At 37.9% G+C, this 24400-nt stretch overlaps 1 protein-coding gene across 1 annotated transcript in view; it reads left to right on the forward strand.

Annotated features, from left to right (window-relative positions):
* The window catches only part of CEP76 (centrosomal protein 76), a 28051-nt gene that overhangs the window by 1654 nt on the left and 1997 nt on the right, over positions 1-24400 (forward strand). The window contains exons 2-11 of the mRNA XM_063299079.1: positions 4687-4842; positions 6009-6090; positions 6967-7191; positions 8798-8983; positions 9481-9578; positions 10434-10562; positions 14083-14274; positions 15431-15597; positions 19094-19427; positions 22450-22667. Coding sequence (XP_063155149.1) covers positions 4687-4842; positions 6009-6090; positions 6967-7191; positions 8798-8983; positions 9481-9578; positions 10434-10562; positions 14083-14274; positions 15431-15597; positions 19094-19427; positions 22450-22667 — 1787 coding nt within the window. The remainder of the gene's footprint in view (positions 1-4686; positions 4843-6008; positions 6091-6966; positions 7192-8797; positions 8984-9480; positions 9579-10433; positions 10563-14082; positions 14275-15430; positions 15598-19093; positions 19428-22449; positions 22668-24400) is intronic.

The raw sequence follows: 24400 nt of genomic DNA on the forward strand, positions 1-24400 counted from the left end.
GGATTCCTCAAGCCCAGCATGTCACATGATGTGTTCTGTGTACAAGTTGAATAGGTAGGGTGAGAGTATACAACCCAGCCACACTCCTTTCCCAATCTTAAACCAGTCCGTTGTTCCGTGGTCTGTTCTTACTGTTGCTACTTGGTCGTTATACAGATCCTTCAGGAGGCAGACAAGATGACTTGGTATCCCCATACCGCTAAGAACTTGCCACAATTTGTTATGGTCCACACAGTCAAAGGCTTTAGAATAGTCAATAAAACAGAAATAGATGTTTTTCTGAAACTCCCTGGCTTTTTCCATTATCCAGCGGATATTGGCAATTTGGTCTCTAGTTCCTCTGCCTTTTCTAAACCCAGCTTGTACATCTGGCAATTCTCGCTCCATGAATTGCTGAAGTCTACCTTGCAGGATCTTGAGCATTACCTTACTGGCATGTGAGATGAGTGCCACCGTTCGATAGTTTGAACATTCTTTAGTGTTTCCCTTTTTTGGTATGGGGATATAAGTTGATTTTTTCCAATCTGGTGGCCATTCTTGTGTTTTCCAAATTTGCTGGCATATAGCATGCGTTACCTTGACAGCATCATCTCACAAGATTTTGAACAGTTCAGCTGGGATGCCGTCATCTCCTGCTGCCTTGTTGTTAGCAATGCTTCTTAAGGCCCATTCAATCTCACTCTTCAGGATGTCTGGCTCTAGCTCACTGACCACACTATCAAAGCTATCCCTGATATTGTCATCCTTCCTATACAGGCCTTCCGTATATTCTTGCCACCTTTTCTTGATCTCTTCTTCTTCTGTTAGGTCCTTGCCATCTTTGTTTTTGATCATACCCATTTTGGCCTGGAATTTACCTCCGATGTTTCTAATTTTCTGGAAGAGGTCTCTTGTCCTTCCTATTCTATTGTCTTCTTCCACTTCGGTGCATTGCTTGTTTAAAAATAATTCCTTATCTCTTCTGGCTAACCTCTGGAATTTTGCATTTAATTGGGCATATCTCCCCCTATCACTGTTGCCTTTTGCTTTCCTTCTTTCTTGGGCTACTTCTAGTGTCTCAGCAGACAGCCATTTTGCCTTCTTGGTTTTCTCTTTCTTTGGGATGTATTTTATTGCCCCCTCCTGAACAATGTTGCGAACTTCTGTCCAGAGTTATTCCGGGACCCTATCTACTAAGTCCAGTCCCTTAAATCTATTCTTCACCTCCACTGCATATTCCTTAGGAATATTAGTGAGCTCATATCTAGCTGATCTGTGGGTCTTCCCTAATCTCTTTAGTCTGATCCTAAATTGTGCAAGAAGAAGTTCGTGATCTGAACTACAGTCAGCTCCAGGTCTTGTTTTTACCAACTGTAGAGATGTGCGCCACCTTTGACTGCAAAGGATGTAATCAATCTGATTTCGGTGTTGTCCATCTGGTGAAGTCCATGTATAAAGCCGTCTCTTAGGTTGTTGGAAGAGAGAGTTTGTTATGCAGAGTGAGTTGTCTTGGCAAAATTCTATCAGCCTATGTCCTGCTTCGTTTTGTTCTCCCAGGCCATGCTTACTTGTAATTCCAGGTGTCAATTGACTGCCCACCTTAGCATTCCAGTCTCCCGTGATGAAAATAACATCTCTTTTAGGCGTGTTGTCCAGTAGGTGCTGCAGATCCTCATAGAACTGCTCTACCTCAGCTTCTTCAGCATCTGTGGTTGGGGCGTATATTTGGATCACTGTGATGCTAGATGACTTGCCCTGAATTTGAATTGAGATCATTCTATTGTTTTTTGGGTTGTATCCAAGCACTGCTTTAGCCACTTTACTATTAATTATGAAGTCTACTCCATTTCTTCTGTGGTCCTCTTGTCCACAGTAGTAGATCTGGTGGTCATTTGATGTGAAGTGGCCCATTCCAGTCCATTTCAGTTCACTAACGCCCAAAATGTCTATCTTTAATCTTGACATCTCACCAATAACCACATCCAATTTGCCCTGGCTCATAGATCTTACATTCCAGGTTCCAATGGTGTGTTGATCCTTAGAACATCGGATTCGCCGTTCACCACCAGCACCGTCGGCTGCTAGCCATCTTTTCGGCTTTGAGCTAGCTGCGTCATCACGTCTGGGGCTAGTTGAACTCATCCTCTGTTCCTCCCCAGTAGCATTTTGACCATCTTCCAACCTGGGAGTCTCATCTTCCCATGGTATACCGACATATGTCTGGTTGTACTGATCCATTTAGTTTTCATGGCAAGAATACTGGGGTGGGTTGCCATTACCTTCCCCAGGGATCGCATTTAGTCTGACCTCTCTGCCATGACCTTCCTGTCTTGGGTGGCCCTTCACAGTTTAGCTCATGGCATCATTGAGGTGCTCAAGCTCCAGCACCACGACAAGATAACAATCCTTTGCTGAAGGATACAGGACTGGGAAGATCTAAATTAAAACCCCACTCATCTATGTAATTTACAGAGTTATTTTGGGCCAATTAACTATCTCTTTGTCTCCCCTAACTTACAAGGCTGTTTTCAGGGTTAAATGAGGCAGGAAAAAGCCCTGCACATTACTGATAATCACATTTACAGACCACCACAATCCCAAAGCACTCTCAGCAGTTCACAAAGATACAGATATGCATAAACGTACATAATTAAAACATTCACAGTGCAATTAAAATAAAACAGAATGCAAAACATATAACAAAAGCAATCTATAAGCCCAACCAAGATGATGTCACAGCCCAAATGCCTTCTTGAAGAACTCTGTTTTGAGTTGCTTCCAGAGACCAAGCATGAGCCAATCTGGTGTCCATTGGGAGACCATTCCAAAGGACCAGTGCTGCGGAAAAGCAGTGAGCCTTACTGCCTCTCATTGCCTAAATTGGGGACCCACTAGCAAGCGTCTGGCTGGGCTAGATCAAATTGGCCAATGGGAAAATGCAGTCTTGTGGTCCTGCAATGGTGCTAAGCCTTGTGGGGCTTTATAGGTCAGCACCAGCATTTTCGCACCCAGAAGCCTATTGACAACCAGTGCAAGGCCTGCAGCACTCGTGTAAAGTGAACCCACTGACTGACATATAGGTTGCTGCGATTTGAACCAACTGCAGCTTCTGAGTGGTCTTGAAAAGCAGCCCCATGTAGAGTATGTTGTAGTTGTCTACATTGTGCTGAACTTCTGGAAAAATGCCAGTTCTTGATGTACTAAAGAAAATTTAGAATGCAATTGGGAGTTGTTGTAATCATAATTGAATAATTGTAATCATAATTGAAAGGAAGAATATTAAGACAGTAATAGAATAAATAAGCTGGACAAAAACTTGGTTGGACCCATTTGGTAACTACATATAAAGTGGAAATAAAATTGTAAACCTAGTGCTAAAATTTATTTTCAACTGTAAAAATATGTATTTATTTGATGATTTATATGTGTTTAATCAGTGGAAGTGTAAATGTATAGTGGGCTATAAAATTTTAAATTGACTACCTAATATTTAATTCATCTAGCTGAATTCAGGACTTAATTTCAGAAATACATATACGTTTTGAAAAGAGTCAGCTATGAAGAAGAGCTAAAAGCACCTGAAATATTTGCTTAATGCCAACATTTATGAAGTATGGATATAAAAGTATATTCTAATGCTGTTGAGTAGTTTGTGAGTGGAGGCATGGGACATTAATATTACATCTGAAGTAAGTAGCTAAAAAAATACTTTGAGACAGTTACTACAACTTTAGAATTGTTTAGATGTTGATTGGATCATGAATATCACAATAGTGGATTTCCTCTTATACTAGAGTTTGGGATGGTAGGTTTACAGTCCTTTCCAGAAAATTTAACAGTCGGCCCTTCCAAGCCGGTGTGGTTGGCTCCAGCACAGCACTGCCCTTATGCCTCCTGAAAAGTTGATCTGGTGGTCAGGAAGATCATACAGAGTAGCAGGAGAGGTGATGTTAAAGGAAGGATGAATGGCCAAAGATAATCTCTGTCTATGGATGCCTATGCCTTTTGTGCATTGGAATAAGCCGTTCTACTGATGGAATAGCCAATCTGGACTTAATTGTATGTTGGTATACAGGTAGTCCTCAATTTATAATCACAACTGGGACCGGAACTTTGGTCACTAAGTGATGCAGTCATTAAGTGAGGCATCAAGTGACCGTGCCCAATTTTATGACCTTTTTTGCCACATTTGTTAAACAAATCTGGCTTTCCCCATTGATTTTGCTTGTCAGAAGCTGGCTGGGAAGGTTACAAATGGTAATCATGTGACCCTGGGATGCTGCGACCATCGTAAATACATACTGGTCGCCAAGCGCCCAAATTTTGATCACATGACCGCGGAGATGCTGCAACGGTCTTGTGAGGACTGGTGGTAAGTCACTTTTTTCAGTGCCATCATAACTTTGAATGGTTGCTAAACAAATGGTCATAAGTTGAGGACTACCTGTATTTGCATCTGAGCCTCTATATATATTGACACTGCAATTAGAAGTCAATTTCAAATAAATTTGCAATCAATAAAACACATTCACAGTGTATTGTATAGAAGTTAATCTACAGTTTACTCAGGCACCATTTTCAACAAGATACACTTCCACTGAGAAAAAATCCATCTGGGTATTATCCTGCTCTTGTTTTGGAATTGCCTATTTAAAAGATTGGGTAGAATATATTTTAGGGACTCTTATCAGAGATGTTTCCTTTTAGATGGATGTTCATAGCAGGATCCGAGCAGTTCTTGCTGAGACCATACATGAAGAATTGGCACCACAACATCAGCAGTTATCTGAAGAAGATCTAATGAAAGCCCTAACACGACGAGGAATCATTGATGATGTTATGAAAGAACTCAGCTTTGTACCTGTGAGTACAGCTTGGCATAAAAAAACCCTTCTGGAGAAATATTAATGAGCATAATAAAATTATTGCTCTCCTTGAACAAAGCTATCTGTGACAGGCTTTTTTGTGATACAAAACTATTTAAAATAATATAAACTCTGATTCCGTTTCCTTACTGAAATGGAATAACACTGCCGCTTGATTTGGATATCCACCAGCCACAGGGGGTTAGAACAAAGGAGAAAGCTGTTCCTGGGTGTACGTTGCCACCATTGGTCTAAAGATGCCTCTGCCTGCTGTACCATCTCATTTGTCTCCTTGAAAATCCACTCTGCAGGAGGCTCAAGAAAGGGGCAGAAAGCAGATGACAAATTTGGCCTCATTAAGTGCTTAAAGGCTGAGAAGCATAACACATTTCTCTGTCCCTGAATTTAATAGGTGTGAGAAAGTTCTACTACCATTATCACTTAGTGTGCTCTCACCAAACGATAGAGCAGCCTTTCTCAACCTTTTGACCCTGGAGGAACCTTTGAAATATTTTTCAGGCCTCGGGGAACCCCTGCACAATCAGGCTCAAATATAGGCCAGAGGTTCCAAAATTATTATTTTCGTTTCATGTGTAGGCCTGTATATATGCATTAACAGTGTTCTTAAACTAAAAATAAAGAATGAAACTTGCCTCTTTAATGTGAAGTTGCCCAAATTTGAAATAATTTTTGAAATAAATCATGATCTCCCAGGGAACCCCTAGTGACCTCTTGTGGAACCCTAGGGTTCCATGGAACCCTGGTTGAGAAACCCTACGATAGAGGATAAATCAGCATCCTGTTTCCCCCTTAGTTACAGCCTCTTGTGTCCAAAATGGATGAGAACTCAGTCTGTTATAATTATTCACAATTAAACTAGTTTTCAGATTGACAAATAAGAGAACCAAAATGCATGGGCATGCTGAAATCCAAATTTTAGAATTTTCTTATTTGAATAACATTTCAAAAAATACATGCCAAAGCGTGTATTTGCTTATGAGTTTTGGAATAACTAGCAAAAGGTAATTTAATAATATTGAATTATAAAGGTATATCCTTTGGCTGGATATTTTGATAGAATAAAATAAAGTAAGAAAAAAAATAAAGATTTGCAGAAAATCTGATTTGAATATGACCTTAATTTTATCTTAATTATATCTGTAGGATATAAATGACAGGGAAAGAATTTCCACTCCAAAACCATCTACACACTTTGTTGACAGACAACCAGCAGTATTGAAAAAAAGTATGTTACATATTACCTTGACAAAAATTTAATGATAAGACTGTTTTCATTCTGTGATTTGTTTACCCTTCTCTCGTTTTCTTTCCCCTCTGTGTTTTGGGTATCCTTTTGTAAATACAGGTAGTCCTTGCTTAACAATGACTCATTCAGTGACCATTGGAACTTATGATAGTGCTGAACGAGCAGTCCTCATACTTACAACAGTTGCAACATCTCCACGGTCACATGATTGCAATTTGGGCACTTGGCGACTGGCTCGTAATTACAACATTGCAGCATCCTGCAGTCACATGACCACCATTTGTGACCTTCATTGCCGGCTTCTGACAAGCAAAAATTAATGGGGAAGCTGTCAGGAGGTCACAAACAGCAACCACATGACATCACACTTAATGATGTTGCGGGATTTGCTTAATAACTGTAACAGAACTGCCACATGGTCATGTGATATCGTGCTTTATGACCGCATTGATTAGTGATGGAAAATCCAGTCCCAATTACCGTTGTAAAGTGAAGGACTACCTGTAATCTTAATGTTCCTCTTGATAGGCAGATGTGATTTGTATGCTGAATGAAAATTTTATATGATATGATTATTAGATCTTAAGTAGATCTTAAATAATATGATTCTGTAATACCCTTTAAAATAAATGACAAGTTGGTCAAAAGCAAATATTATTATGGGTTTGGTAGGAAAATAACAAACATTTGGAATAAATACTAGGTGAACAATGTAAAGCACATACTTATTTTAAAAGCGGTCTTTTAACTCTCTTTTGAAGATCCTATGTGTCTTCATTTTTAAAAAATCATTAATACTATGTACATTTTTACAGATGGTTTGTACCACCTTAAAAATTTTCCTATACTTTACAGCAAATATTGATCCAACACGAAGGTATCTTTACCTTCAAGTTTTGGGTGGAAAAGCTTTCCTAGAACATCTTCAGGAACCTGAGCCTTTGCCTGGTCAAACTTGTTCTACCTTCACTCTTTGCTTACATTTTCGGAACCAGCGCTTCCGCTCTAAACCTGTTCCATGTGCCTGTGAACCAGATTTCAATGACGGATTTTTACTTGAAGTGTATAAGGATACTTTAGGTAAGTAAATTTGTGCATTAATCAGAATTTAAACATTATATAAAAAATGGCAAATGTTTTTTTGAGAGACTGGAAACCTTATATGGACTTTTTGTTGAAAGAAGAAAAGATCAAATTAATGATTTCTGGATTTGGGGATTAAAAAGGGCCAAAGAAGATGGGGAAAAGAATAAGCTGATAATTACTCAATAGAAAGAAGGGTAGAAGGCATAACTGTATGTTTTTTTCTCTTTTTGTTTTCTTTTTTTCTTTTTCTCTCTTTTTTTTATTTGTATAATTTTACTGTATTGAAAAATTCTTTCTCTCTCTCTCTCTCTCTCTCTCTTTTATATATATATAAAAAAAGACAATTTAAATGTTATGGTGATGTCTTAAAATTATGCAGAGCCTTCTAACAAAAACAAACCACCAAGTTTTTATGAGCATGAGTTACTTCATAAATTTGTAACTCTGGCCTTGAAATGAAAGATCAGGCAATGCTTAGTACATATGATTTGAACAAATGACTGCATTCATCAAATTACTCTTGTTATCTGACAGATTTGAAAGTTTACCTATTCTCATTTTACATTTCCCACTAGCAGTTAGTTTAATAGCGTATAAGACTTTGTCTTAAATAAAGGGATTATTTTTTAGCTTCTTGCTCAAAACATCTTATACCAGATAGTCCTCATTTAGCAACTACAATTGGGACCAGCAACTTGACCGTTAAGCAAAGCAGTTGCTAAGTGAAACCATGACTGTGCTTATGATCTTAGTTCAGCTTTCTTTTGCTTGAAGGTCGAAAATGCAAGGATTGGTTGTAAAGTTACTTTTTCATCACTGTCATAAAGGTGAACAGTCACTAAACGAGGACTACCTATAATGCTAGTATTGCATGAAACTCCAAATCCATGTATTCCTAAACATATACAGTACCTGAAGAGATTATTAGATTTGGTGGCTCAGAAACTTGCTTAACCTATAATAAATCTCAGAGAAATCAATGGGATTTATTTCTGGGTAGACCTGTGTAAGATGGCATTTTCAGGGTGTTTTTTTTTAACATAAAGTTTCAAACATTTTAATAAATAGAACTAGAAAACAAATTTGTTGTATAAACAGAAGTTCATTACTTGCTTTCTCATATAATGTAATCTGAATTTAAATGTGTTCCAAGCTTTTTGGAAGAGTTTCTAGCATATTTGGTATCTTACCACAGTTTTAAAACTTGGTAGTCTATTGAGAAATGCTGTTTTAGCATTGTGGATTACTTGGCAATGAAACAGCAAGCTAACCAGTTACAGTACTTTGCTATGGAGAATTTGATATCTTCTGTTTTTAATGCAGTGAAGAGCAAATGGGAATAAAGAGCTTAAATAACTTGTTTTTCAGTCAAAACCTATCTTTCCTTCCCTTCTTCCAATCCCAGCTGTTTTTCCTTTATAATTTAAACTGGTTATAAATAGTTGCTGAAATGTCATGATAAAAATTTATGTGATGGAATATTATGTCACGTATATACTGAATATGCTATATGATCTTTAAGCAAACGTACATAGATAACAAGTGGAAGTGCTTTTAACTGGAATTTTTAGTGAACCATAGTTGGATGCAATGTTAACAGGTGAAGGAAGCAAAATGGTTGATGCTACCACTATGCTGTCCATATGCGATCCAGTGCACGTTGTCTTGATCAAAACAGACACCTCTGGCGAGACCACATTAGTAGCATCCTACTTCTTAGAGTGGCGGTCTGTCCTTAGCACAGAAAATAGGACAACAAGTGTGGCAGTTGAACTTCTTGGTGTAGGTAAGTTTAAAATCTGTTTTAACATTGGGGGAAATGATGTTGGGGAGAATTTTAAAAAGATGGTAGAATTGATAGTGAGGAAAATGCATTTCATGGAAGAAAGTTCCCAAAAGTACTTTTTCTGAATTTCAGCAATGAAATTTCTGCATGTGGGAGGGAACAGAATGGCATCTCAGAATGGCTTTCTCAACTTCAGAAAGTATAGTTTCTTGTTGATCTTCCCTTCATTCTTTAATCTGACTAGCAGGCCTTTTTCTCTTCTTTCCTCTGTTTTGCTAGTTGCTAATAGTGCAAACTGATCTTATGTAAATTTAAAGTACTGCTTTGGGAAAAAAAGAACTGTATCCAGGCTGCAGAGGAAGCAGTTTAAAACACATTTAATAACTATAAACATAGCTGTAAATATAAATAATACTGTATACGGACATTGTGTGCTCTTTGAATGCTTGGTCTAGTAAAAGGTTTGTTTTCTTAACTCTGTAACTTTTGGTCCAAAGGCACAGAATCAAAGGTTTCTGTTGGAGTACTTAACATCAAACTTGAAATCTATCCAAAACTTAACAAGACACTTACTCAGGAAATAATTAATACTCAGGTATGTTCTAATTAACAGTGATATTAATACAATTCAGACTGGTTTTTATATTATATATAAAATATAATTTTAAGATTTATTTCACAGGTTAAAATGTGTGTTTTATCAAGCATGAAGTTTTTTGGAACATTCTGATCTCCCTCCTGAATAATAAAGATTAATGTCATGTTATAATGAATATGAAACATGGAATGAGCAACTCTAATTTATTTATTTCAAGATATTATCACATACAGGTTGTAGTTCACATTTTCCTGGAATGTGGCCAACTTATGTGGGAGTTGGTACTACTGTACTATGGATGAAAGGCCTCCAAGGTTACTAATCTGACCTAAAGAATAAAGCTATTTCTAATTCTGTATGCATCTGATAATTCTTTGTGTAAGCTTGCAGCAAATGAAGGCAGGGCAGAAGCATGGAGCTTCATGGGAAGGAAAAATTCCCTTTGAAAGTTTTCTAAAAATTGATCAATATCCTTACAAATGTACTACTCACAAGTATTCTTGCTTCGTTATGGCACGGCAAGTCTGGATCAGGCTGTAACCATTCTTGAAATGTGTTACTCAGCCATAAATGCACTATATAGGAATAAGATATCTTACACTTTATTAAGCAAACACATCCTTATTTAAGATTAGAGTTTAATTACAGTAGAACACTAGGATGTGTTATTTATACTCTGAATTATATAAAGATTTATTGTAATTTGTGAGTGGCAGAAAGTTTACACCAGCCAGTAGTTCAATTTACACTAGCAGTGCATTATGCTTTATGCTTTAGAAAATTGAATTTTCTAAATCAGAAAATTTTCTGAATTCATAAAAAAAATGAGTCCATGTTTGTTTTCAATTACAGATGGCTTTAGAACGGCAGAAAACAGCAGAAAAAGAACGTTTGTTTCTTGTGTATGCAAAGCAGTGGTGGAGAGAATACTTACAGATCAGGACATCACACAGTTCAAGACTAGTGAAAATATTTGCACAGGTTTGGCAATTCCATATTCTAGACTTTACTGTTGATATAATTTGTGGATAAAAGACTGTAGGAACAAATTTACTCTTTACAACTCTATGAAATTCAGTTAGTACAGTGTGGATACAGACACCACAAGAATCTTGGGAATTCTTCTTTATTTATTTATAGGGTATAATAACAAAATCTTGAAAGCGTGACAGAGATTTGGTTCCCCCCTCTTATACCAAAGAGAATCAAGGCTGGGTGATCTTGAGTTTCTTTCTCACTCCCATCTCCCTTCCAGGGCTAAGCTGGTGTTTACCTAATGGTTGCTGAATTCTGGTGTTTACCTGATGGTTGCTGAAAGCCATCTCCATGCTTCCTGCAGTGTAAAACTTGAAATATTTTGGTTTCTTGACACTACTGCTACTGTATTTAGTTTTATTTCTATGGATTATATTACCCTGTGCCTTTCAGGTGTCCTGGGGCTTCAATTCCTAAAGGTCCCCACCAGTATGGCTGTTAATTTTTTGAATTTTTGCATAACCTGGTTTCAGTCCAAAATTATCTGCCCAGTGCCAAGTTGGGCAATTGACCAGTTAAATGTTACTTTTTCTTGTTTCATATGCGTTTATACTTGGGTCCCTCAGTGTTCCTAGACAACATCTATAATGCCTGTCCAACCTCCTTCCCCATCTGACATTTGTGGGGGGGTTAATTTAATGGAAAACTGAACTTAGATGTTCCTATAGGCATTCTTAGAAAATAAAAATGGTAAGCAGCTTCAGCAGGGTGTTTTGTGATCATCTTCTTATAAAAATACAAAGGTAACTTGGGAGTGGCTAAATTTGAGCAATAAATAAATAAATTATTAGGGGTGGAAGGAAACATCCTCGCTGGTTTGCTTTCTAGTAAATGAGTTTTGATGATGCACAACCCCCCAGTATGACAGCTCATTGATGAATAAGCATCATCATAAGAATCATCAGGCCTAAAAAAAAACTCCTTCAAAATACCAGATATACTACCTGCCCCCTCCAAATTTACTTTACATGATTTACACATGAAAATTTGGAAGCAAGATGATGATGATGATGATGATGATACAGACTCCATGATTTATTAAACAATGCATTGTAAGGAAGAGCTACTTAGGATCTAGGACTTCAGTTGTGAAAGTTTTAAATGCCTTGATTCCAAATTTTTATCTCAGCATACCCGTTTCTTAAAAATAATAAGTAGGTTATATTCAGACTAGTATAAAAGAATCCAGTAATAATTTTTTGATGATTGCTTGGTGCTCTTTCAAAAGGTGATCTGGAGATTAGAGGATTATCAGTAGTGTGGGAAGATGGTGCTCAGGACTGTAGGGAGAATTGGTTAAAATCAGCAACTGTCTTTACATTGCAAGGGGCCTCCAGTGGATCCCTGTTCGCTCTGTGATGGAGGGCAGTTGAATAATATTGTCCTTGTTAGTATCATCACTTGTTTAAAAATACAAATTATGGAACCAAAGAACAATCATAGCCATTCTAATTCAAGGATACCCTTACTAGATAGAATAGTACTGAATTATTTCTGAGTAAATATATATAGAATTGCATTATAATTTTAATTTAATATGCATATTGATTCTAGAAAATAATGTCTTGGTTTAGTTTTTTAACCAATGCTGTTTCCCACACTTTTAAAAACCATTGATCCAAAGAAGGATGTACTTTACATTTTCAGTATTTTGCAATAATGCATCTAGTAGATTTCAACAACAATTGAATTCATTCCTTATGTTGCACATTGTATAAGAGTTGGAAAAACGGACAATAAAGTTGCATTAGAATTAAATACTGGGCCGTTGTCTAATTTTTCCAATTTGTTAGATAACTGCAAACAAAACAAAAAAACACCAGATATGGTAATTCTACAATCTGTCTACTGTAACCTACAATTCTCTGATGTAATCTATAGATTTAGATGGATTAATAAAAATATAGATAATCTTAAAAATGAATAAAAAGAAATTTCATTCCTGGTTACCAGAGCCAGTGAAATATAATGTGTGATGTAGATATACTGTAAAGATAAAAAGTAATGGTCTAGCCAAGATTCAAAGGCTGCATACAGTGGAACTAATTGGAAAAGCTTGAGCTAACTACTTTATTTACATGAAAGCATAATGCTTCTAAATTCCCCCTTGCAAAGAAAGACTGGACAGAAGAACCATTATGAATGTAGACTAACATCCTGTAGAATGCCTAGGTTCCCTGCTTTGTCAACTTTGGGTTGCCAACTTCATCTGAAACCAGTTTTGAAACGTTCTCCTTCTCCAATAAATGTGTGCATGTGTCACATTTGTGTGCAATTTCCTCGCCACAAGAAAGTCAAAATAACAGCACTAAAATAAGGTGCTGTATTTCTAAGTATTGATTCCCTATCCACATAGGTCAATTGTTCTCTAATACAGAAACACAAAATAGCCCCTCATGTTTCCAGCAGAAACAGCCCAAAAAAAGGAAAAAGGATGGCTATTGTGTAAGGCAGTGTTTCTCAACCTTGACCATTTTTAAGATGTGTGGACTTCAATTCCCAGAATTCTCCAGTGAGCATGCTGGCTGGAGAATTCTGGGAATTGAAGTCCACACATCTTAAAATGGTCAAGGTTGAAAAACACTGGTGTAAGGGAAAGAGATGGTTATCCTGAGGCTGTCCCAGAAATGGAATTGATGGAGGTGAGGCAGGAAGAAGATAGAACTGGACAGAGAAAGAAAGGCAAGAAGCCATGTCTAGGTGTTTTTTTTTAAAGGATTCAAATTAAGATTTTAAGAGATTGCAACTCCTAACTGATTTTGTCTGGATTTGGAAGCTAAGCAAGGAAAGGTAGTTTGAGAAACATCTTGGAAAAAAGCAAACAACTTCTGTGCAGTTGCCAAGAAAACTGCATCCTGCTGTCCAGGAGGTCACCAGGAGAGCTCCATTCAAAGGAGAAGTAGCCTTTATCTTACATTTCATTAGGCAAGCAGCTTTCCCAAGGAAGTGCAGGACTTTTCAGATGACTGCAGTCATTTCTCCTTGCTGCCCATTTCTTTATATTCAGCAGCTTCTGTAATCTTTTGAGTAGAGATGGGTTGAATGCATAATAAAACAATGCAAATAAAATGGGGAATGTTTCTGTGGGAAATGTTTGAATGTGACTGACACAGTGCGAGAGGTGGCATCTCCTGCTGTACTTTTAAACAGTGATTTTTTTAAAAAAATGTAGAGCTGTTTTTAGAGTAGTTTCAAAATGGTATTAAGGAGGCACTGTGCAACCAGTTGGTTCTTCCTTTTGGAAATGAGCTTAAAAACTTGCAGAAGGTAAATCGTTATTGTTATGGGATATCTTTAAAGCTCGCCTGAGAAGGAAATGAAACGGCTTTAAAAGAGTTGGATTGATTTTATTGAGTGGGTTCCTTAAAGCAGTGGCAACTATTTTTCAACCTCATTCTTCCCAATAAATTTTCAAGCATGCAGAGGTTTAATTGATTTAACTTTTTCATATACATTTTATATCCAGGATGAAAATGGGATAAACAGGCCAGTATGTTCGTATATTAGGCCACTTCGAGCAGGCCGACTTCTGGACACACCTCGGCAAGCTGCAAGATTTGTCAGTTTGATTGGTTATGAAAAGGCGCCTATCATTGGGGGAGGAAATAGTAAACAAGAACTATGGTGTTCTCTTCTGGCTTTTCTCTGTAGAAACAAGGTATACCTTAAATCTTAATTCTTCTATATTATTAATTCATAGTTCAAGCAATTTTGAATATGATGGCCTTCATCCAGAAGCCTTGTACATTATCATGCCTCTGAACTGATGAAATAATGCGGTTCCCACTGTTTTAAATGATTTACATGTTTCTAGTGGAGACATAAAGAAAACTGTAGTTAAGCAACATGGTGGAAAGCAGAATTCAATGTGTGCCTTTTCCTAGTATTGCTAAATAAGAATAGGAACAAATCCTAGCATATATTTCCTATATAAAACGTTGAAGTATTTGCTTTTGAGTAACAAGTTCTGGGTTTTTTAATCTTGCATTTTCTAACAACACATATTCAGTAACATCTGTGTTAACAAGGGACATGCATAATTCAACTGTTTCGGAATAGAACCTTCTGAAGAATGAAAGGTTGCAAAATAAATCTGTCTCTGGGACAGAATATTTACACACATCTACCATTACTCTAGATTCATATATTACCGAAAATTTTATTATTGTGCAAATGTCCTCTGAACCATCCCATTCTGAAATAATTCAGCATCTTATGGAAGTAAATTTACTTCCCTGTTCTACATTCTGATTTTCTTCTGGATCATGCTGAATCTCCTCCAGACTGTGTCATTCCGGAAGGGGAAGTAAATTTCAGAAATAAATTCCTCAAAGTAGAAGATATTCTGGAAGCAGTTCAGAAAATTTACTTCCATAAGATGCTGAATTATTTCAGAAGGGGAAGGTTCAGAGGACATTTGCACAATAATAAAATTTTCGGTAATATATGAATCTAGAGTAATGGTAGATGTGTGTAAATATTCTGTTCCAGAGACAGATTTATTTTGCAACCTTTCATTCTTCCTCTGGACCACACCAATCTGGACATTTCAGGTGTTGCCTGGTAGTTTTACAGAAATCAGCCTTCCAGAATAGGAAATGGTTCAGGTCCAGAGGAGGAGAACATTTTGCATATTCCTGAACAACAACAACAAAAATAATGATAATTTTTATGACCCAAGAACATGAATAATTCCTGGATAGTTGCTATACTAGTTATAATATGCCACCTACATCTTAATTATATGTTAAGATTTATTTTTTTAAAAAAATCTAATGAGTTTGTGTTCTACATTTAATATATCTCCTCTTCAGGGTGATTGTGAAGATCATGCTAACCTTTTGTGTAGTCTTCTGTTGGGATTTGGGATGGAAGCTTTTGTTTGTGTAGGAACAAAAGCTAAAGGCACTCCTCACACGTGGGTGATGACTTACGGGATTGATGGAGTAACTACTTTCTGGGAGAGTTTAACAGGGCATAGGTAAGAAAAGTAGTAAAAGTATGGCAAATTATGATAATTCAAACATCACAATACAGTAAATATGTATCTACAATCATGTTATTAATCAATTTGATGAAGTCTCCCAATGAAACCAAATTCGTATTTGCTGTATTGGAAAGCATTTAGTTTTGTTTTAACCATTCATTATATGAAATTATTATTTGACAAAAATGTTTCTGCCAGACTGAACACATTACCTGATTAAAATGGCAAATACCATGCAAAGTAATTACTATTCTACACTCAAAAGGCACCAACGTAGCAACATATACAATCCATGGGAATAAATGCATAGCCCCAGTTAAGTTAATTTTTCTATAGTCTATATAGGTGCCAAAATTCTAGTTAGGTTGCTTGATTGTGTGTTTGACTGTGCCAAGAACTTCAAGCAGCTAACATAATGTAAAACATAATTAAAACAATGCACAAAGTTTGAAAAAATACAGATCTAAAATCAATACTAAAATAATCTACCAGAAGTATGGTGAAAGGCATGTATCTTTAAAGATTTCCTAAATACTGAGAAAGTAGGGGTCAAATGTAACATCCAAGAGAAAGTATTCTATAGCCTGGGTGCAGTGCCAGAGAAGACCACCCTCCGTCTGCCAGATAGCAGAACTTCTCACAGTGAGGTATCTTTAACAATTAGACATGTTCACAATAGACACAGACTTTCAGACAGTCTGGCCCTAAGCTAAGGTCAGTACCAACACCTTGAATTGTGGCAAATGCAGTTTTAGTCTGCCTAAACTTAATTGAATTGTGTAAGTAATTGGCAACAAGTTCAGATCTTTAGTACAGACATCATAATTTAACCTGGTATGGGTTATCAGTCTACCTGCTGCATTTTGCATCTTGCAGACAGTTTTCAAGTAGAGCTTCACATAGAGCATGTTGCAGTAGTCAAGATGTGGATAACTGTTATAAAATGTGGCTGGCTTAGGAAGTGACACGGTTTACACATTAACTGTAATTGTACAAAAGCATATCTTGACACAACTGCCACCTGCAAATCTTTGTGAGGATCTAAGAGTACTCCTGTGCTGTAATCTGGTTTTACAGAAGGAGTGCAACCCCATTGAAACAGACTAAACTTCAATTTCTGGTCCAGTTTCCTATTTATCAACAGTATTTTATCTTGTCTGGATTTAATTTTGGCTTGTTCTCTCTCATGCTAATTAGGTGAATGTGGGCTAAATGGTGTGATTCCTAGGTTAAATAATTTTTGCCTCAAAAATCATACTTAGAGTGTTCACTAAACCAGAAGGACACATTAGGGTGCCACAAAGTTCAGTCCAAGGCCTTGTTCTCATCAGCATTTTTGTTAATTAGTTGGATTAAGAGGCATCCCATTAGGTATAGTTTGTACTTTAGAAGAAAAAAAAATCAAAATGCCTTTGATGCATTGTAGACTTTGTGTGTGTGTGCCTTCGAGTCAGTGTTGACTCCTGGCGACTGCCTGGACAGGTCCCTACAGTTTTCTTGGCAACGTTTTCGGAAGTGATTTGCCATTGTCTCCTTCCTAGGGCTGAGAGAGAGTGACTGGCCAAGGTCACCCAGCTGACTTTGCCCCAAAGGCAGGAATAGAACTCATGGTCTCCTGATCGTGGCTGGGTGCATTAACCACTAGACTAAACTGCTGAAAATAATAGAATGAAATATAAGGGAAATAAAGTTATGTACGTGGTAAAATCAGGTATAGAGCTATAATGTGGGATACCTGGCTTTGAAATAGTACTTGTGAAAAATATCCTGGAATAGTAATTAATTTCACTGCTGACTCATTCAGTTTGCAAAAATGGCAACTGCAGTTTTAGGCTGCCTAAACTTAAGAGTAATTCCCAAATCACAGGAAACAATTGTTCATTTAATTCTACTTTAGTCAGTCCTTACCTTGAGTTCTGGCTCCATTTCTGGGCACATATTTCAGAGAAATAGGAACAGGTTGAGAGAAGGGCAATGAGGATGACAAGGGAACTAGCAACTAAGTCCATGAAGGAATTAGGAGTGTTTAGCCTTGAGCAGCAAAGACTGAGGGGAATATAATACAGATAGTATTTACAACAGCAATTGGGACCGGAATTTCCAGTGCTAAGTGATGCGGTTGTAAATTGCGGTCATAATCCCTGCAATCTCAGTTGCCGTCATTAACCGAATCCCAAAGTCATTAGGCAAGACAACTTCCTGCCGGCTTCCCACAACCAAAGTCAGTGGGGAAACTGGCAGGAAGTTGCAAGTCCCAGACCCTCAGGGGTAGCTACAAGGGGGTATACATGGGTGTGGGGGAGAGTGCACAAGAGGTGCCGGTAGGGGAGGGTCAGGGACAGTGTGCTAGGGAGTGCGTGAGAGCCACTGCACGGGTCAGGGTGTGCGGGAGGTGTGGTGTGGGTCGGTGGGGGAGTGAGGGGTGGGCACTGCATGAGCACAGAGGAGCTGAGGGAGGGTGCACAGGTTGGGGAAACTTACTCCAGCAACTTGTGACATTCCCTGCTGGCTTCCCCATTGACTTTCTGGGGAAGCCGGCAGGGAAGGTTGTGAAAATAGATGTGATTTGTCTTTGCCTTCTACTGGGATTTTTTTTTTTTACTTCCTAGTCTAGCCTACAGCTCTGGTATTCCCTGGAATTCCTCCATCCAAGTACTAATCAGGCCCATCCCCGATTCTGAGTCCAAATAAGATCAACCAGATTCCAGCTGAATGTTAGAAAAAAAGAGTATGCCAGTTTGACAGTAGAACTAATTATCCTAACGAGTGGATATGTTCAAGCCGAAGCTAAATAACCATTTGGCAGGGGTGCTTTAAAGTGGACTCTTATACTGAGGAGTGACTTGCATTCAGTGGCCCAAATGATCCCTCCCAACCTTATGATTATTGTTAAAACAATCCTAGGTTTGCCCATGCACTGTTTTCCTCGCAGTGAGAGCACAGTTCACTCGCAGTCATGTTACCAATGCACGGCTGGCAACACTTAATCCATTACTATTCTATAACGTGGTCAGGAAAGTATAATGGAAAGCAACCTGGAATATTATTCAGTTCTGCCCCCAACTTAACAAACAGCCTTACTGAAAAACCACCTCCGCATAAGAACTAGACAACACATACTAAATCTATAAATCCTGGGGGGGTTTGGTGGAAAACTGTGGTGGCAAGTCCCAGACCCGGAAGAATGAAAGGTGACTAAAGTACAAAGGTGAGGACAGGATACATAACTGTCCTGGTGAAATACTACATTACAAAATGAAAAATATAGATTCAGGTTTTGCTCTTGAGCTTGCATATTTATTTAATCATGGATGTATTGTTGAATAGAATGAAGGAGTTTGTATTCTTGAACCCCACTTCTGTATTTTTAATCATAGTTGAGCAATCAGCAATTCTATGTCAACATAATGTGGAAAAAGCTAGTCCATGTAGATTACTTTAAAATTTAATTTAACTTTTAACGTATTAAGGCATGTCTGTTGTTCTTCAGGTACATCCACAATCCTGTCAAACCTGATGATCCTCCAATTGTTAAGCAACCCAAGGCACTATATCCTTACAGAACAATAGGATGTGTCTTCAATCATCAGAAGTTTTTGGCAAACTGCCAACCTTCTGATGCTATAGAAATTTGTATCTTTGATTTGCATGATGAATCTAAATGGAAACCAATGAGTGGAGAAGCAATCAAATCTGTGTGTTCTCCAGGGGCCACAACTGCACTTCCATCTTTTCCTCCTCTCTGTAATTCCACAACTGACGCTGCAGCAGCAAGCAATGAACTAGAATTGCAACTTAGAATGTTAGTGGTAGAACATAGGAAGGTAGGTATCATTATTTGGTGAGTGCTATGAAACACATACATGTTTACTTTTTAAAATAGGTTCAAGTTACAGATTTACCTGTAAATTAGGTAAAGGTAAAGGTTTCCCTTGACGTAAAGTCCAGTCGTGTCCGACTCTAGGGGGCGGTGCTCATCTCCGTTTCTAGTCCCTTATAAACAAAGAACCGGATCCTTGAACATCAGTTGAGTACCTTAGTCACCAAAGCAATTTGTATAGGCAAAGCTTCTCATCAAATAAATGCTATGTTTAAACTGATAATATTTTTAATAGATTCAGAGCAACTTTCTGGTAAATGTTTGATGTACCCATAATACCCCTTTTTGTAAATTTACTTAAGACTTAAGCATATGCTTCTTTGGAATTTGGCTCATATTTCTTTTGCATTTTTTAAATGCATCTAGTATCTTAAATGCTTCTTCTGGTTTTTTAAATTGCTCCTCTTTCTAGTTTTTTGACAAGACTAATCCGTTTCACACTTTCAGCTTTTGTTTGCCTCCTAACCACTCCCCCGTCCTTTGGAATGCTCACCCCAATATGCAAACACACTGGGCTGTTTGCATAGAGCTCTCCCAGCTGCTGGCACCAGCACATTGCTTTTGATGTGTATTCCCCATTGTCTGCCTGCTTACTTTCTTGTAATCCCTTCCTCTCCAATCTCTGCACTCTGTAAGGGGGGAAATAAAAATAAAAAAACACGTCAGGCACAATGTGTACTGACTGTAATGGCGATCACATAACAGGGACACGACGAAGGTTGTAAATTGGCTGTAAAGTTAGTTTTTCAGTACCATCATAACTTTGAATGGTCACTGAGCAAGGCAGTCAGTAAGGACTACCTGTATAAAAAGAACATCTGGCAATAAATGAATGTAGCTCCAGCTAACTGATGTTGTTCAATAGGTTATTTAAAAGAGCAATAATTGTTTACAGAATGAGTAAGAATGAAAACTAAATATTAACTTTTCCCATGGAGAGAGGGAGGTAAAACATGTGGGAATATACTATCCAAATGCTGCAGGTAAATATTACTGTGTTACGTATCCTTTAGAATAGTTAATAAACATTTCTTCAGCATGTATTGAAATATAATGAAATTCTATGATATTAAAACAGTGCCAACCACATGAACCTGAACCTGAACAACACACTATCTTTGTAAAAATTTTTAAAAAGACCATATGCTGAATTTCTTTTGGTCATGACATCCATACATTTATCTACAGTAATGAGTACTGCTTTATGTAGTATTTATTAACCTTTTAATCTGGATGAATACAGGATTTTTATTTAACCCTAGATTTTTTTTCTGAATATCTTAAATAATAACATGGAAAAGATGAAAAGGTAGTATTTGTACACAATCCCCAGATAGAATGATAAAGCCTGAAGATTTTATATTACTCTTTATTGTGCAAAGTGATTGAAGAAGCTGGGAGGCTTAGAGCCCCGAGGTTCCATGGCATTCATGACACCACTAGGTGGCAGATCATGACGTTTGTTTAGATTTTGAATCTTTTAATATCATTTTTGTTTTTTCTTACATTTAAAAAAAATTAAATGGCCAAAGTTATGTGCTAAATGATGTGGCTTGTTTCTAGAACATTTTTTTCTCTCTCTCAGTATATTTCTGGAAGTACTGCACATTTCCAGCTAAAACCTTATGAGATAGCCAAATAACATAACATCTTTGTTTTCTTACATGAAACCTCAAGAGAATTTGGCCAACTACATAATTTAACTTTTTATATTTTTTACACCCCTGAAATGTTACAATGTTTCCTATAAGAAAAAAACTGCTGAACCCTTTCTTAAACATTCATCTTCTGACTCTGGTCCAACTGTTTTTAAGAAAACCAAACTCACAAATCTCCTTAAAATGGCAAAATTGTAAATTCCTTACAATAGCTGAGTTCAAGTGACAAAGCTTAGTAGTATAGAAACAGGAGTCAAAGAAATGGTAGCTTTCCCTTTACCTATTTCCCCCGTACAGGTAGTCTTAACTTAATGACCATTCATTCAGCGACTATTTGAAATTACGATGGCACTGAAAAAATGGCCTTACAACCTGTGCCAAAAATTACAACTGTTACAGCACCCCCACAGTCATGTGATCAAAATTCGGGCGCTTGGCAGCCTTCCCTCATTTACGACTGGGGGGTGCTTGAACTCCACCCCCCCATCTCCCCACCATTTCTGCCCTTTTGGAAGTCCTGCAACCTGCCTTGCGGGGTGGGAAGCCTACCCACAAGGCATGAGGTGTCCCATCCCACCCACATGTGAGGCCGCAAGTAGCAAACTCCACCCTCCCCAGCCCACATTCCTTCGCCCAGCTGCCTCCTCTCCCAGGTCCCCGCACTGACCTTTTGCCTTTTTCATTCAGCCCCCGCAGGAGAAGCTGCAGCAGCTGCCTGCCTTTGTGAGTCCTTTTTGGACCCAGCTTCTCTGGCGAACATTGTTTCTTCCATGTGGCTCCCTTCATAACGCTATATTCTCAGCTTATGCTATCTTCTTAGTTTATGCTGTCTTCTCGGAGCTGCACTGGGGAGATAGGCAGGGGGGAGTTGAAGGCAATGTTCAGGACTGGGAGGAACCAAGCCTGGAATGGCTTGGATTGCGGTGGGCGCTCAGGCTAATGGCGGGTAAAATTCACTTAACAATGGCAAGGGGAATTGCTAGGATTGCCATCGCTAAGCAATGCCATCTCGCTTTACAACCGCATGCCTTAGCAACAGAAATTCCAAGAGCAATTACCATCATTAAGTGAAGACTACCTGTAGATATCATTAGAACATAAGACATTCTGTTTGGTAATTCAGATTTGTAAACTAAAAATATTGTGAGGATAGGGGACTAAGTTATATGACTAAAGTATAAGTTAATTTTTTGTGTGACCTCTTCTTTGTTCTAAAGACAAACCGGCAAAATTAGTTGTTACTCCATCTCTTATAATTAATGGCAACTATTCATTCCATTTATATTTTTTTGTTTTGTCAACATACAGGATCTTGGTCTTGCAACAGTCTGGGATGACCAGCTATCTTACTTCTTGTCACCAGCTTTGGCAGCCTATGAACTTGAACGCATAACAGGAATTTCTTCAGGAAATGAAGAATTTCAAGATATTATCAGGAGAGCTGTACCAGATGGTCATACGTTCAAAGGATTTCCCATCCACTTTGTGTATAGAAATGCTAGGAGAGCATTTGCTTCATGTCTTCGGTAAAACTTACATACTTTTATTCAGTGTAATTTTTATGTAAAATATTGATCTAATATTATAATTCTGTGTAAGGTACCCAGTTCATTATCAGATCAAATAGAATAGAAAATTAGAGATTATAAGAAAATTATGAGAGCTAGTTTGGTGTAGTGGTTAAGGTGCTGGCCTAGAAACCCGGAAACTGAGTTCTAGGCCTCCCTTAGGCATGAAAGCCAGCTGGGTCAATTGCTCTCTCTCAGCCCAGCCCACCTCACAGGGTTGTTGTTGTGGGGAAACTAGGAGGCAGGAGTATTAGGTATGTTTGCAGCCTTGAGTTATGTATTTAAAAAGTCAGGATAAAAATCAAACAACAACAACATTAGAGTATTCATAGCTGGCAGAAACAAAAGTCAGTTTGGATGTACTCCCCCATAAGTAATAAGACCTTTATGGAAAAATACCACCACCACTTGATGTGGAAAATCTATTCCATTTCTTGCAGAGTTATTGAGAAGGGCTTCAGAATGATAACAAGTTTCTGGATCCATTTCAATTAGACTTTTTGTTAGTAGTGAAATTGCTTTGATTGCCTTGGTGTATGACCTGTACCAGTTAGAGTCAGTTCTCCTGACCCTCTCACTAGCTTTTGATATCATTGCCATAGTATGCTTTTGGACTATTTGATTGGATTGAGACTCTGGGTATTTGCTCCCACTCCTCTATGTGAGGCCAAGTTCAGGAGAAGGTATGGGAGACTATTGCTTGACACCTAAGCTTCCCTGCATTTATTTGCACTTTTATTACCTGACCAATGGATGAGGCCAGAATCCAGACAGCTATCATTCCTGCTACTGCATTGAATATTAATTTATTTAACTAAAGAAAACCTGGTCAACTATGCAAATTGTATCAACAGCTGCAATTTGGTTTCTGGGGCCATGGATAGGCTGCTGGCACAAGATGGGTCATAGCTGATAAGGACCAGTAAATGTGTTCAGCCAAAGCACAGTGAGCTTGATTAGGAAGACTTTAAACCGTAAAGTCTTCCTAACCAAAGGAGGGGCAACAAAGTACTCTCTGAAATGCAGATTAGCAAGCTAATTAAGTATATGGTGGGTAGCCTAACAATTATTGTTGGCTTGAAAATCATACTCAGAGATTGCTCAGCAATGTTCCTCATCAAGTTGGAGAAAGGTATTAAGTGGGATGTCAAAAGAGTAACTCTGGATCCTCCCCTCCCTTTTCAACATTTTTTTTTATGGCTTGGATAAAGAACTGGAGGGAATGCTAAGAAATTTGCAGATGAGACAGACTTAAGTGGGATAGTTAATAATGTATGTGCAGCTTTGAGTCAATCTTGACTCCTGGTGACTACCTAGAGAAGTCCCTGCAATTTTTTTTAGCAACATTTTCAGAAGTGGTTTGCCACTGCCTTTTTCCTGAGAAAGAGTGACCAGCCCAAAGTCATCCAGCTGGCTTTGTACCTAAGGCAGGGCTAGAACTTTCTAGACTGGTGCCATTAACCACTGCACCAAACTGATTCTCTGCTAATAACATAGAAGACAGAAATAAAATTCATCTTTGAGAGTTAGAGAAATGGTTGAAGAAACAGGATAGTGCAAAACTCTTCACTTTGAAAGAAATTGGTTGCACATATCGCATGGAGAATTTCTGGCTTGTTAATGGTACTTGTGAAAAATATATTGGAACAATAATTGATTACAAAGTGATGTGGCTGCAAAACAAAGAGGCA

Source organism: Candoia aspera, chromosome 3 (assembly GCF_035149785.1).
Source record: "Candoia aspera isolate rCanAsp1 chromosome 3, rCanAsp1.hap2, whole genome shotgun sequence".
Taxonomy (NCBI): Eukaryota; Metazoa; Chordata; class Lepidosauria; order Squamata; family Boidae; genus Candoia; species Candoia aspera.